Source organism: Diadema antillarum, unplaced genomic scaffold, assembly GCF_040938485.1.
Source record: "Diadema antillarum isolate AM-2024a unplaced genomic scaffold, OU_Dant_1.0 seq00001893_RagTag, whole genome shotgun sequence".
Classification (NCBI taxonomy): domain Eukaryota; kingdom Metazoa; phylum Echinodermata; class Echinoidea; order Diadematoida; family Diadematidae; genus Diadema; species Diadema antillarum.
In genome coordinates, this window is record NW_027272559.1 from 314,330 (window position 1) to 329,335 (window position 15,006).

At 39.6% G+C, this 15,006-nt stretch overlaps 1 protein-coding gene across 1 annotated transcript in view; it reads left to right on the forward strand.

Moving 5' to 3' along the window:
• Positions 1-4,576: 4,576 nt before the first annotated feature.
• The window catches only part of LOC139713003 (uncharacterized), a 36,514-nt gene continuing 26,084 nt past the window's right edge, over positions 4,577-15,006 (forward strand). The window contains exon 1 of the mRNA XM_071624782.1: positions 4,577-6,487. Coding sequence (XP_071480883.1) covers positions 5,325-6,487 — 1,163 coding nt within the window. The 5' untranslated portion in view covers positions 4,577-5,324. The remainder of the gene's footprint in view (positions 6,488-15,006) is intronic.

Genomic DNA, 15,006 nt, shown 5'->3' on the forward strand with positions numbered 1-15,006 from the left:
GCAGTAGCAGTAGTAGTAGTAGTAGTAGTTGCAGTAGTAGTAGAAGGAGGAGGAGGAGGAGGATTAGTAGTAGTTGTAGTAGAAAGATTAGTAGAAGTAGAAGTAGTGGCAGTAGTAGAAGTAGCAGTAGTAGTAGTAGCAGTAGTAATAGTACATAGTAGTAGGAATAGCAATTCTTGCTGCTACTACTACTACTACTGCAACTACTACTCCTACTACTACCAGGGGCGGATCCAGGAATTCCGTAAAGAGGGGGTGCGTTTACAAAATTAAAGGGGGGGGCGCATGCACCCCTCCCCCCCCCCCCCATTTTTTTCTTTTTATTTCTTTTGTTTCAACAAAAAATAAAGGGGGAGCGTGCGCCGGTTGCGGTCCTCCCTGGATCCGCCCCTGACTACTAGTAGTTGTAGTAAAAGTAGTAATAGAAGTAGTAGTAGGAGTAGTAGTAGTAAATAATAGTAGGAGTAGCAATTCTTGCTACTACTACAATTACTATACTAGTAGTAGTAGCAGTAGTAGTAGTTGTAGAAGTAGAAGTAGTAATAGAAGTAGTGGCAGTAGTAGCAGTAGTAGTACGTGTAGTACATAGTAGTAAGAGTAGCAATTCTTGCTACTACTACTACTACAACTACTTCTACTACTACTAGTAGTAGTACAATGTAGTTGTAGTTGTAGTAGTAGAAGTAGTAGTAGTACATAGCATTAGTATACAATATTACATAGTAGTAAGAGTAGCAATTCTTCAACAAGATTTCAATGTTGAAATGATTACTCTAACAAGGAATAAATAAAAAAAGTAAATCCTATTACGCGATCCTGATAGTTTTGGAGGAAAATATTGATTTATAAAATCCACAAGGACAGTTATGAAAGCAGCGCAATTGCCAGATGGGAACATACCAACCATAGGACAACAGTATGACAGAGATTTAAAACTTAGAAAACCAGATTAGAACCAAGCTTACCACTACAAGCCCTGGTCAAGGCCATTGATAATGAAATTGTCGCATAGAGTGAAAAACAGAAACAATGTTTTCCCAGATTAACCCCATCACACCCAAAAGTACAACCATCATGGGCATTTGCACTAAAACGTTGTCACTCATCCGGGAGTATCTATATAAAAAAAGACAATAACCCTGTACATTAACTAATGGTAAACAGACATAACCCCAGGAACAAACCACATATCGCTGCGGTTGACGTCAAACTGCATAATAAGTAATATCCTCAATAAAGTAGACATAATCCACAATATGTAGATATCTAAGCTTTTCATCCAAATTACACTGCGCCTAATGATTCTATAGTCAATATCTGACAAGCCATGTATCTGTTTACGTCAGAGGTGCTTTGCAAGTTAGAACATTGAGGGGGAAAGTTATATCGATATGATTTCGAGTCAGCTGACACAGGAAATCTCGTAGTGCGACAATATAATCAATGCCGTGTGTTTTCATGGTGAATTTGACAGACTGTAGCTGTGCCAAGCAGCCAAAATTACTTTTCTATTAGATTTAAGTGTCAACTGCGACTTTTCTGACGTCATACGAACAGCTAACATTGTAATCCTTGTTTTGTCTGCCAGGGCTGAATCCATGAACGTGTGGCGTGATGAAGTCGGGAAACAGGCGTTTGATCTCGTGTTAATGGTTTTTCCTGAAAGGCATACCTATTTTTGACAGTACATGTTCTGACAAAAGCGATTCCTGCAAATTAGGGTAACATGACATTTATAAACATTATGCCTTGATATCTTCCCTCCCATGCCCCCCCCCCCCCCCCCACCCCTCCGCCACCCTACCTTCCCCATGCGGGCCTGCGAACTCTGCGACTTTGTTTTTAAACCGACATTTTAGAGGGCATTGCACTACGCACTATTGCAAGGTTCCCGCGAAGAGAACATTCATATACAATAATCGTGTGATAATGTGTCCCTTCCGACGCAGGGTGTTTGAGTGCCTACGCACAATTTCACGCATGCAAACCACAGAACTCTACACGTTCTGTGATGCAAACACACAAAATTCCACGCTGCTGTGCATTTCGGGAATAAGGAACGTAAGGATGCATACAAGTACTACCGTCTATAGTCGTCAATGTTTGTATAGACTCCAAGCTGTATCACTGGAAATTTTAACTGTAGACGCGTAGATTATTGTAACCATTTCCTACATCAGAATATTTTGGTCTAACGTATATGACATAACGTGATTTGTAAGTACATGTATAGCCATTAAACTATTATTATCGTCATCATCATCCATTTATTACATGCATTATCATAGTTATTATTTATACTTTTATTATTATCCAAATACATGTAGGCCTACTTTGTACTATAATTTCCTTTCCATGTGACAATATTGGCAGAATTTATGCAAAGTTACAAAGTACGTTGAGAACTTTATGACTTCATAAGTGTTAATCTTGTTTTTTCAATCTTGAATACATAGAATTATAAGCTGGCCTTATCAGCAGGGCTTCATGTCCTTAAAAACAAAATTGAAATGAATGATATATGGACCAATGCATTCTGTGTTTTTCACGTATATCTTTTAGACCTTTATGTTTGTCTGTATATAGGCCCTACTAGTAGTTCTGATAAGCGTGTGTTTACATATACCGCCATCTGTAGTTAAATTCTATTCAGATACATTCCAAAGTGGAGGACCTGGCATGCGTTATGATATCGACATACTATAAAGCGTGAAAGTGCAGCGATATATACTTTTCCACAATAGTGTGTCTTCTGCAATGCGTATAGCTGGACATTTTCAAAAGTCATATTGTAGTTCTGAAAATAGAAAACAAACGAACAAACGTTCTACAGACATCGTCAAGGACAGTGTGCTTAACCGACATTGACTTGATACAAAACAGTATTGATTTGAGTTATATCAGTCATTAAAAGATAAACTATAGTAGTCATTAGACCGTCCTTATATACACTAATTATTAATCCTTATAGCACATTGCGTCAATACGCACTGGTTTTCCTGTGGGAGGTCTATCATAGATAACATTGCATTGTTATTTCGTACGTGTTGATGATTTTGCGTGTTTTGATGATTGTGCGTGATTTAGCATTCGAGCGTACTGTCGTCTCCATAGCACCGTGAGTCTGTTTAAAAGGGGAGGGGGCAGTAAGGGGAAGTGAAAGAAAGGGGAGGGGATCAAGCTAGAAAGAGGGGCACCAAAAAGAAAATAATCATAAGAGAAGGAACCTTCGATGAAATGTACCGTACTGCTGCGGAGACCAAAAATAGCCGCTTTCCCGACTCCGGACGTAGCAGCATATCGTCGGAGGGGAACAATTTCCGTTTGAGATTATAATTCAGCGGAGCTCCCATTCGATCACCAACTGGGTTGCCTGTATATTCGTGGGAATGTCGAGGGTGCACGTTAGGGAATGAATATGGCAAAGGAGGGGGTTAGTCAGATCAGCCAGGAGTTCAGGCTTACTCATCGGGTTATTCTTGGCGGAGAAGAGAGCTAGAGACAGAGTTGAGCGAGGAGTCGTGAAAAGGAGCCTACAGGGATTTAGGAAATCATCATGGAGGTTCTACTCCAGATAGACTAATATAAATTCCCTTGACAACCAGTTTATTGATTAAACAAGCAGACGAAACTCGTCGATTTAACCGCATTCCTTCATATTTCTTTAAACAAAATAAAAATCCTGAGTCTCAGCAAGTTCATTCAAGTGTATGTGTACATATGTTTACAAACACACACACACACACACACACACGCACATACATAGATAAATAAATGAATAGATACATATGTACCTAATATATATATATATATATAATAATGTATATGTAATATATATATATATATACAATATATATTATATATACGTATATTGTATATGTGTATACATGTGTAATATGTGTCTTCAGTCATCGAAGCGAAGAGATACAGATGTTGAAAAAACAATATTTATTATGTGTCATCCTAAGATCCGCGCTCTTTCTACTGTCACCCATGATGTGATTTGTTTCCATTAGTTTTCCCATCATCAACAGTGTGCTCCTCAAATTGTGCCTTCGAACATCTCGACATATTCATATATAAAAATGAGTGATAGTCAATGCTTTTTCTCGACGTTTTGGATGCGCGAAGATGATTTATCCGGATGCCTGTAGGACAAGCCAAAGAGGTTCTGTCTTTTCCATTTCCACTTTTTTCATTTTTTTTTCTTTCCATCTCCGAGAGCTGAGCGATGTTTTCCTACAGCGGCGTTGACGTTGACAATGTATCTGTGGTGCTATTTTTAGCACGAAGCCAGGCACAAATTCGCGCTTCTCAACAGAGGAAGGTACGAAGCGATAGTGTCTTCAGCCAACGTAATGGAAGGACTCCTACTGAAGCTCTGGTGTGATTGCTTTGAATATACGAACATCTATCAAAACACCGCCTGTGTACGAATGAATAGGCTGCGCGAACACTGGGCATTAGACTGAAATATATATCACATCAGCGGATATACAATTTCAGTGCGGATATTCTCCATACACTCCGTCGCGTGAAGATACTATTATCATCTCTGTCCTGTGTGAGAGGCACATACGACTAACAAGGAGACACACACACACACGACTCACACACTGCTCTTCGCAGTGAGCTGGAGTGTAACCCCTGCACAGCTGCGCTGTGAATATTACACCCTTCGAAAGGCCGGGGGAGAGAGGAGGAGAGACAAGCTGGATGGAGCTAAACGGAGTCCCTGTATTCGTGCGTACATGGGCATCTCATATTATTTAGTCCAACGCTCCTGCACTCTCCTCACAACCCAGTCTCCTTCAATATCACTGCCTACGCAGAGACGAAAAAGGAGCCATTTTGTTTGCTCGTCATCTCGCTCCTACTGGTGGCCATCGTCGATAGCAAGCCAAAGGGGCTGTCTCTTCCTTCCCACGATGTCGGTTTGCCCGTGGTGAGGCGGTCGATTGCGATCACGACCAACCTGGGTGCATCATCATTTGAGGGGGATTGGGCAAGGAGTTCACATCTGGAAAAGATAAGGCTTGTCAATTGGTCAAGTGTTAAACGGCATTCTACGCAGTCGGAGAACCATACCTTATCTCATGTGAATACCACGTTAAGCAATGACGATATCTTCTTGACGACACACAAGCAGTGATGTATATATGGCGTTTCAACCCCGGGTTATAGCCACCGGTTTTATTGTAGTTGTCACTTAAGGAAGCGTAGTTTTTTTCGTGTAGCGACTGTACAGCTATTACATCTGTCATCACTTGTATTACGTGTCAAGCCGTTAAGGCGGTAGGTATATATGTCTTGAGTGTTTGTGGATGGCAAGTGCAATAGTTTCACGACCAAGCACAAACATGAACGGAATGTCAGAAACAGATGGGGGAAGTCCCTCCCACATGCAGCAGGGAGGGGGGTCTCCTTGCAAACCAGCCAGGCATTCTGACTGTGGTGACACGTACGTGAAACTTAGTCCTCACGAGCTAGGTGCTTCTTGCGATGGACTCACCAACCAGATACCCCTCAATGGACAGTCCGCCCAGAAGCAGGGAGGAATTCAGAATGGCTGCGAGGGGATGTCCCCAAAGGGCCACGCCCTTATCGAAGCCCGAAACTTCGAGGAGCTCCTCCTGGACAAGAGTTTCTTGCAAAGGCTTTTCATGTACCTCACCCCAGTAGAACGATGCGGACTCGCCCATGTGTGTAAATGTTGGAAGGACGTGCTCTATCAACCCATGTTTTGGAAGTCGGTCACACCCATTCTCCACAAGAGAGACTTGTATGAAGAACAGGAGGATGGGACCAAGAACTTTACGTCTCTATCGAGTTTCGAGCTGCGAGGTTTCGAATCAGTGTGTCTGGTCAGCGTCTCGGATTTGGACATCTGTGAGTTCATTGACCACTGTCCTCGCACCAAGAAGACCTTGCGCGCCATCTCCCTCAAGCGATCCACAGTGACCGATGCGGGCTTAGAGGTCATGCTAGAGCAACTTGGATCTGTAACGTCACTGGAGCTAAGCGGATGTAACGATTTCACGGAAGCAGGACTTTGGGCTAGTCTTCAGCCAAGGCTAAATTCTCTGAGTATCAGTGACTGCATCAATGTCGCCGACGAGAGCGTGGCGGCGATCGCTCAGAGACTTCCCCACCTACGAGAATTGAACCTGCAAGCCTACCATGTGACGGATGCTGTCTTGGGATGCCTGGTGGCCCAGCGGTGTGGCACACTGACCACTCTGAGGCTGAAGTCCTGCTGGGAACTGACCAACCAGGCCGTGGTCAATCTAATCCACTGCCTCCCGCAGCTGACCACGCTGTCCTTGTCGGGGTGCAGTAAGATCACGGACGAGGCCATCGAGCTGGTGGCTGAGAACCTCGGCCAGCTGAGATGCCTTGATCTCTCCTGGTGTCCACGCATCACTGATGCAGCTCTGGAATACATCGCGTGCGACCTGCCCAAGCTGGAGGAACTAACACTTGATCGGTAAGCATGGTTCCTTGCTGATTTCCGGTTACGTCACTTCATCATCCCTTCTCATTATGCAACACAATGTTCTCTCTTTAAGTGTATGGAAGCGTCTTAGGATCAGTGAAGGGACGTTAATTCTGTAATTACTACTGACATCTATTCTGCCCATAACATGACAAGGCTTTTGTGAGTGTGTTCAGATGAACAGTCTATGCCAAAAGCGTCATCTAAGATTGTCACATTTCACCAGTATAAGAATACAATGTCCACCCAAACAGAATCAACGCGTAGCTGATCGCTTGCTGCTTATACCCGTAAACCTGCATTATGAATACACACACACACACACACACACACACACACACACACACACACACACACACATATGTATATATATATATATATATATATATATATATATATATTTATATAATATATATTTGGTATGGTTTTACTAGATGATGTTCAGTGAAAGTTCGTCATAATTCACATGCCTGTCACTGTTTATTTAGAAGATACTGTAAGTCACAACGTGACAATTGATTGTATAAGACTAATGGAACGTCTTCATGCGTTGCCTTTATAACCCTCCAAGTCTTTGCAGACAAAGTTTCTATATAGGCCCTGCACGTCTTTTTCTTTTTTTTTAAAGAATGATAAACAAACAATAAGCGAAAACAGATTTGTGTATTTCCACATTTCCAATCTAAGAATTGATAAGCGTTTCATTTGCAGTCTGTAGGATGAGCGGTTTTCCCCTTTCTACACTAGTTCTGAAACGAGCGGCAGCTATAGGCCTGCATGACGTGTTTGAGAGGAAATAATCAATGAAATTCAATGATGACTGAATCCATGCACTCTCATTGCCTACTCCGACGGTGTCTCTGGCTTGGAGTTATAAATAGGCGGTAGGCCCGTCGTATGGCTGAGACCCAGTCGCCATACCATCCTGTGTCTATACAATCGGCGACTGATGTGTAACCAATGTAAGACGCACTCTCACGATTATCTCCCTACAGAGAAGATGAGACGTAGACTCATCCACCTCTTCCGCGATAACAGGAAATATTAATGCAATTCGTTTGATGAAGTAATACCGCCCGATCAGGTAGTGGATTTTTGATATCCAGTTACCTAAGTGTGTGATTAGCGCCAATGAGCAGCTGATGAGTGTGCCAATTGCGAAATAATGATTTGCAACACTCCCTGAACAGCACATTTGTTAGACCGCAGTAGTCAAAGCCCCATTTGGTAGAAGTGTTTCTGCGAAAACGTATTAAAAGAGAGAGAAAAAATATATATATATGATCCAACAACAGCTCAAGAGCCCTCCATCAAACGAACGTGTTTGGCTTTGGTGCAGGGATTGTGTTTTGATTGTGGTTTCGGGACAACCATTATCAAAGCACGACGAACATTGTACAGGGACGATTTTAGTGAATGGTTCGAAAAACTCGTGGCTAGTTTCAATGTCCAGTCACAATAAGAAATTGAAATTTTAGTGTAACATCAAGTTTATTATCCTTTGCACTGAATAGGCCTATATCAACAACCTTACGCATTAACTCAACTTTAGCTTGAAACGTATATATTTTGTTTCCTATATATTATTACAATGTACAAATGCAAATCAAAATTACTAGTATTCTCTGGCTGATTGAACATTAGATATTGATGGTGATGACATATTCATTTGACACAACGCGTTTGTGTTTCCCGCGTGTTCTAATCCAAGCAGTCTGCAGACCTTTGCACACCAACCCGTGAGCTTCGCTGCCCGCCATTAAGCACATTTAATGAGTGGAGTGCTGGGAAGCAACACGAAATCATGAGTCATTACTCCCTTTGTGACGTCAGAGACAGACGAACAATTGCAAGTGTAAAACATCTATAATTTCCAGAACATTGCACGCAGTGAAATTCGTCACACACAATGACCTTAATCACCACAGAAAACTGTGTGAATCTTTGACACACAATATCTTGATATCTAGCATAACTTGATTGGACAGCAAATTGTACAATCATGTTATCATTGTTGCAGTCGTAAGTAACACTTCAATGTCACAGTCATAAGTGTATCGTCTGCATTGCTGTAGGGGCAGGGATACCCAATGAGAAATGATCAACAATGTAATCATAAATTATATTTATGTTTCACGTTTCATGTTCAGACATCACTTCCATGCCCAAGTTTTGCCGGCATCAGTAACAGAGGAACTGCTTGGGGCGCTTATTTGCTTGTGAGCATAATGTGGGTGATCGCGAAGAAGCGAAGATTTGGGATTATGAATAACCCTCAGATTTACACCCTCGTGAAAGTATGCGAGTATGCCAACGCCGTCTGGGTAATTAGAGTTATGATCAATAGCTTTCGTATTATGGCAACATAAGGACAACGCCCCTTTGTATTTAAGTCCGTATACACAACGATCAAAGAGAGTGATTTACAATAAGTAATGCTCACTCGTTCCTCATAGTTGATCGTAACCCGATGTCATCCAGTCTTGAATACTTAATCAGCAGCTCTCCATGTATACGTTTTTTTGAATGTATTGATCATGTAATATTGCATAATAATGAACATCACTTTTTTTTTAAACACCGACTTTCCTCATTACAATGTGTTCTTCACGTCTAGATGTTTACCTTGAAACGGAGTTAAACTTATTTTCCAGTTTTCATAAAATTATATATGATGCAAGCAAAAATAAAGTTGGTGATCTCGAGCAATCTTTGGAAGCTTCTTCGCAACATATAAGGCGCGAACATAACCTATAAGTTTTGAGTTTTCCCGTAACTTTTAAAGAGCGCGGTTCCTGTATTTTCTCTTCTTTTTTTCAGTCTTTATAGGTTCAAATCTTCCAAAATCAAGAAATCTGTCTCTACTTGAGGTTGGTGTAGATCTCCGTTAATTCATGTCACCATGATGGTCTTGTTTTCTAAGAATATTTCACCACACCAAAAGTTGGCAACGGTCATACTCTTCTTCCCTGCCAAAACTCTGGAGAAGGCGCGGAGCCAATAAACATCTGAAGGGACATCGTTGGAATGGGATTTCCCAGTTTATTCATACACACATACACACATACACACACACACACACACACACACACACACACACACAAACACACACACACACACACACACACAAACAAACACACACACACACATATCATAATCTGTCATTACACTTCGCTGATTCTTGCCCACAATCTCCTCGAAGATCAGTGACATAGAAAGGGATATATAGGTCAGAGTTGGTTCTCCGTAAATCCCATGCTTTTTGTTGCAGTTTAAACTTTCCCTTTAGTTTTCTCTATTCATCTTCTTCTTCTTTCCTTTTCCTAGTGTATAGCCTTCTCATCTTCATTACTCCACTTGCATCTTATATTACTTTCATTACTGCTTTCGTAATTATTTGTAACTGTAGGTTTTCCCCGGCCAGTTTCGTGACATTGTCATTAATTTTTATTTTATGTTATGTTTATTCAAATTCGTATGTATGAAGTAGTGAAGTGACTTTGGTAAAACGATTTCACGTTTAATACTTTCAAATTCGTTTTAGGCACCCAAATCAGCGGTCATAAATTCAAATTCGGATGTAACCATTCAATTCCAAAAAAAAATAGTACGATGGTCTCGATAAGAACTTAAATGCACTTTCAGTTTCGCTTTTGAGCAACCGATTTTCACAATCGAGTATTCAATTTCGTAATGGATGTATATAGTATACAATAAGCGGGAGTGATTATGTCCAGGTAATCATTGAATGTGACCTTTATATTTTATCTCAGATTTCATCATCCCGATCAGCATTTGTCTATTTAAACATGCGGATTTTGTTCTTTTGCTTAACATGTTATGTAAACTTCAATATAAAATCCTCCTTTTGTCATGTCATCACATGGCTATCTTTATCTCTAATTCAAATGTTTATTTATTACGGTCATCATGTTGTGTTTATAACATTAATTTGACATATCTATTTTAATTAGAATCATCACACTGACTTTGGATCTTCACTAAAATTTACATACTTTTTTGCATCATCATGTGTGATCAATAAGCACACGTTTCTAACATTCAATTCAAAACGTATCGCAAGTTATATGGTAAACTTTGTAATGGACATCGTACAGTTTTAATTTGAATGCTCCTTTTATGACCTTGTTTGCCCATATGCGAATTTGAATACTCGGAAAGAGCTGGCGACAGGTGGAGACGAAGTTGAATAAACATTGCCAAAAATGTTTGCGCATTCAATGATTTAAAATGCGCTAATGCGAAATCGGTTGCCGAATTTGTCAATTTGAACGAAGAAAAACAGTTTTGAATGACGATATTTCGATGCCTGAGCAAATTTGACGAAAAGGAATGATTCTAATATAAAAGTGAGTGAAAAAAAGAATGAAATTGGCCTATTTTATATTATCGGGAGAACCCATCATGCCTATATTGATAGTTATTGATGTCACTGGTATTATCATACCTCTCACCTTATACGTTGATCGTCACTTTAACATAAAAAGTACGATTGTTATTGGTATCTATAATTGGACCAATATCAACTTATTATACCGTTCTAACATGTCTAATATCTGTACCTATATCATAATACTTTTGACACTCGTCATTTTTGACGATATGAGAGATTAATTCCTGTTATTTTTTATCCATATGAAACTGGCTTAGAAACAGAAATTATAGAAACTCAACAACACAGTAAATATATCACAAAAGTTTGCAGTTTCTTCATATGAAGCGAAGTACTATTGGCCAGTGATCAATCGCCAACCTTCATTTTGACATTTGTTATTCGACAGCCTGCCTCGGATATCATTACACTTTATGGTTACTGGTTCATTGAAATTTAACCGAGCAAAATGTGTCACTATGTTGGCGTAGTATACTTTGATGAGAATAGAACAGTGAACAATTAACTGAGCGAAGTGTGCCCGTATGTTCGCATGGTTAGCGTATAGTATACTTTGATGGGAACAGAACAGTGAACATTTTCGAGGTTTAAAGCAAAAGCAAGGACAGAAGCACATCGTAAGACCTAATGGGCCTGCAACAAAGATGATATTACTACAGATGTATTACGAATTGTCTACGTCAACCCACTTACACTTCCTGTCAGCAATGAAATTATATAATTTTTTCTAGCTGACTAGACTTCGCACGATATCCGGAAAGGCTGGAGGCAAGAAAAATAGGTCTCACTGAAAGGCTCCTAAAATTACTACTTTAAATATCTTACCATGCTAAATGTAGGGCACGAAAAATCTACGTTCCACTAAGAACTCAGCTCAGTTGTTTCTGTAGAAAATGTAGGAGCTTCTATTTCGTCATATAATTCCTTCTGAGTTATATTTAGATCATGGAATTTAAAACGATTTTTGTATATTTGCGAATGTAAATGTGAGAAAGAGAGAGAGAGAAAAACATATTCCTTTTGTTTGGGTTCCTTTCTTACGTAGCTACCGCAGCTACCAAACACGTATCCTTGCTACGAGTAAACACAGCCCAATGACGTCATGACTAGCTAACTTCATGTGTCAAGTCGTAATTGTAAGAGGAAAAAAAAAGCTGAACAAAACATTGTAGTCCGACGTTCAATGACGTCACTGTAAACTTGTATTCTATGTCGTTGCGCGTCAGTTGCTCACAAAGCTTTGCATCTGAGCCGCTCTGTATTCCGGGCATAATTGCGAAAGAAGAATAAAACGATTCGTGATACCAGTAATAGATGTACCTTAAAGGGAAATTCCAGACCACCCAACAGCTAGTCTGAAAAGAACATGAAGAAAGAGTAAAATGTTACAAGCACAATGAAAATTTGATCAAAATCGGATATAAACTCTGGAAGTTATGAAATTGTTAAGTTATGTCAAATTACATAAAACATTTCTTGACCAGTCAATGTGAATATGCTAACAGTGAGTTCATGACGTCATGGCCTCAGAACTTGCCATAAAGTTCGTACAAAAATGTGGAAATTTCCATTTTTATTTATTTTTTTTTCGTTCAAACGCGAGTGTGCCCCAGTTTCAAATCCAAGTGTATGCCATAATAACTATGCATTATACTTTTATTCCAGAAGAATTGAATTTTTGGCATTTTGTGTACACAATCAGCGAAAATTTGTAAGGTGATGACATATTCTGTTCAATGTGTATTAATGTATATTCACAACTGTTAGAAAACTGTTTTTAAAAAATGGAATTTCATAACTTCCTTTTTCTTATCCGATTTTGATCACGTTTTCACTGTTGTTCTTGTAAAATTGTACTCATACGTATCAGACCATGTAATTCCTCCCTTGGATTCGTGTATAGCTGCTCCAAGTGCGCAAATAATGATATTTTTGTAAGCGAATATGGAATATATATCGGAAATAGTAGACTCATGCTAATATATATCGGACCGGAGGGGGGAGGGGGGAGGGGGGAGGGGGGAAGGAATTGTTTATTATTAATTGGAATTGATCATTTGCGCACACATTAACCACCCCCCCTTTTTTTTTTAATTACACATGCATTGAGATATCGTCATCGTAGACCTATATGACTTTCACATGAAAATATCTGCTGGAGTTTAATTAGATTAGACGTAGGTATTCCCATCAATGTGGATTTCTATTGTAAGATGAGTTTTTTTTTTTATGCCCCCGCCACGAAGTGTAGCTGGAGGCATTATTGTCCGTCCGTCCGTCCATTTTCAATTTATCCCCATGAAAGTTGGTATATATTTGTATGAATGGACGAAATTGTGTCTGTCTGTCAACGTATGGGTGCTCACGCTTAAGGCCGAAGGTCAAAGCTCTTAGTCAAATACTTAAATGTCACTATTTTGCCTTGCTCTTCCAATGCCTGAAGGTGTTTTCTTGAAACTTGTTGTACATGTATACTACCAGATAAAGATCATCGAGGGAATGTTTTAGGGCTATGGGGTCAAGGTTCAAAGGTCAAGTGAAAGTGCTAAAATTTCACTTATCTTGGAATAGCTCTTTTTCATGAAATTTGGTATATATGTATATGAATGCTATGCCTGAGGATGATTCTCTTGAGAACGTTTGTGTCATAGGATCAAAGGTCAGTTGAAATTCCAAAAATCTGCTATTTAATGCTGTGAAATTACACTATTTTCTCTAGAATGTGATAATTATTCAGTGCATACTCCTAATTAAACTTGGTATATGTATTACTGCACAATGATTCTGCAAATAAAGAGTAGGCTACTTTAGCCATCGAGATGCAATCTGGTTTAAGGAATGTATAACAACTAATAACTTTGGGGATGCGCCATCAAATTTTAAACATATTTCAATGCTGTGCCAATTATGTGAAACTGTCGTCTCACATTGTCAAGATCCTCTAGACCTATGGGAGAAAATGAGACATGGCGGAGGCATACCAGTCGCCATAGCAACATTTCTAGTTTCTCTCTCTCTTTAAAACGTATAGAACTTAGTCGGGCTTTGAAAGAAACTCATTCATCGATTATTGATGCCTACATGACATGAATGAGTTATTGCCTTGAAACTGAAGATTCATCAGAATTTATGTTATTTCTCTTCATTGATTAGTTACCCGTAAGTACTGCTATAAGTGTACATCGAGACTAGCAATTTTATTTTAGTCTTCCTTTGGTTTGTGGAGAAAGGGGCCCAATGCGAACCAAGAAAACACTTGAATAAATTACATTCTCTATGGAGTATGTATTTTAGTTTCAATATAGAATGTGTAAACTGTAGTTTTGATATGATCAACCTTGAGTTTATACACGCTGTGGTGGAATAACGGACTGCACTGCACTATAAAGAACTCAAATTTACGGGAGTTTTCTGGCCTCACGGCTACTCCGTGTGATTGAATTTGCGTCTATCTCATTTTCTTTTTATAGCTGAAATTCATCTCACCTTCGCTATAAGTATGCGTAGGTCGTTAAGTGCTCTTGGGTTGCCATAGAAATTCTTAATGAGTGGAGCGTACGTAAGATGCGACTTTAACAGTGATCTTATCCATTTTATGCCTTGTAGAAAGTCGCCATGATTATCATCTCATTTCTTACGGCCCAGATATGGCAGATTATTATCAAGATGAAATGTCCATCATTAAAATAACGAGCCAATTTCTGGCACAACACAATAGGATGAAGAAGGGGGAAAGCTGGGGGCGAAGCCAAGAAGAAGAAGAACGAGCGGAAGAGGCAGATGTAGATAGAAAAAAAAAAGCTATATAGTGAGCTGTGGCTCGCTTTCGAGTAAGCATGAATAAAATGAAGGCATTGCCGATCAATATGAGACCTACATAACTCACTGGACTGACGTCTGCATCTGCATATTGCTTTAACCTTCCTATGCGATAACATCCAGTGTTTGATAGTATCCTTTAATCGATCCACTTAAGGACCTCTTTACACTGTTTATGAGCTACAGGCAAAACGTGATTAAGTTCTCTATGTACTACTCTCCATGTTTTGCTAGGTCGCTATTGAAATAGTATTCTAACTTCTGGTTTTGTTTTTGC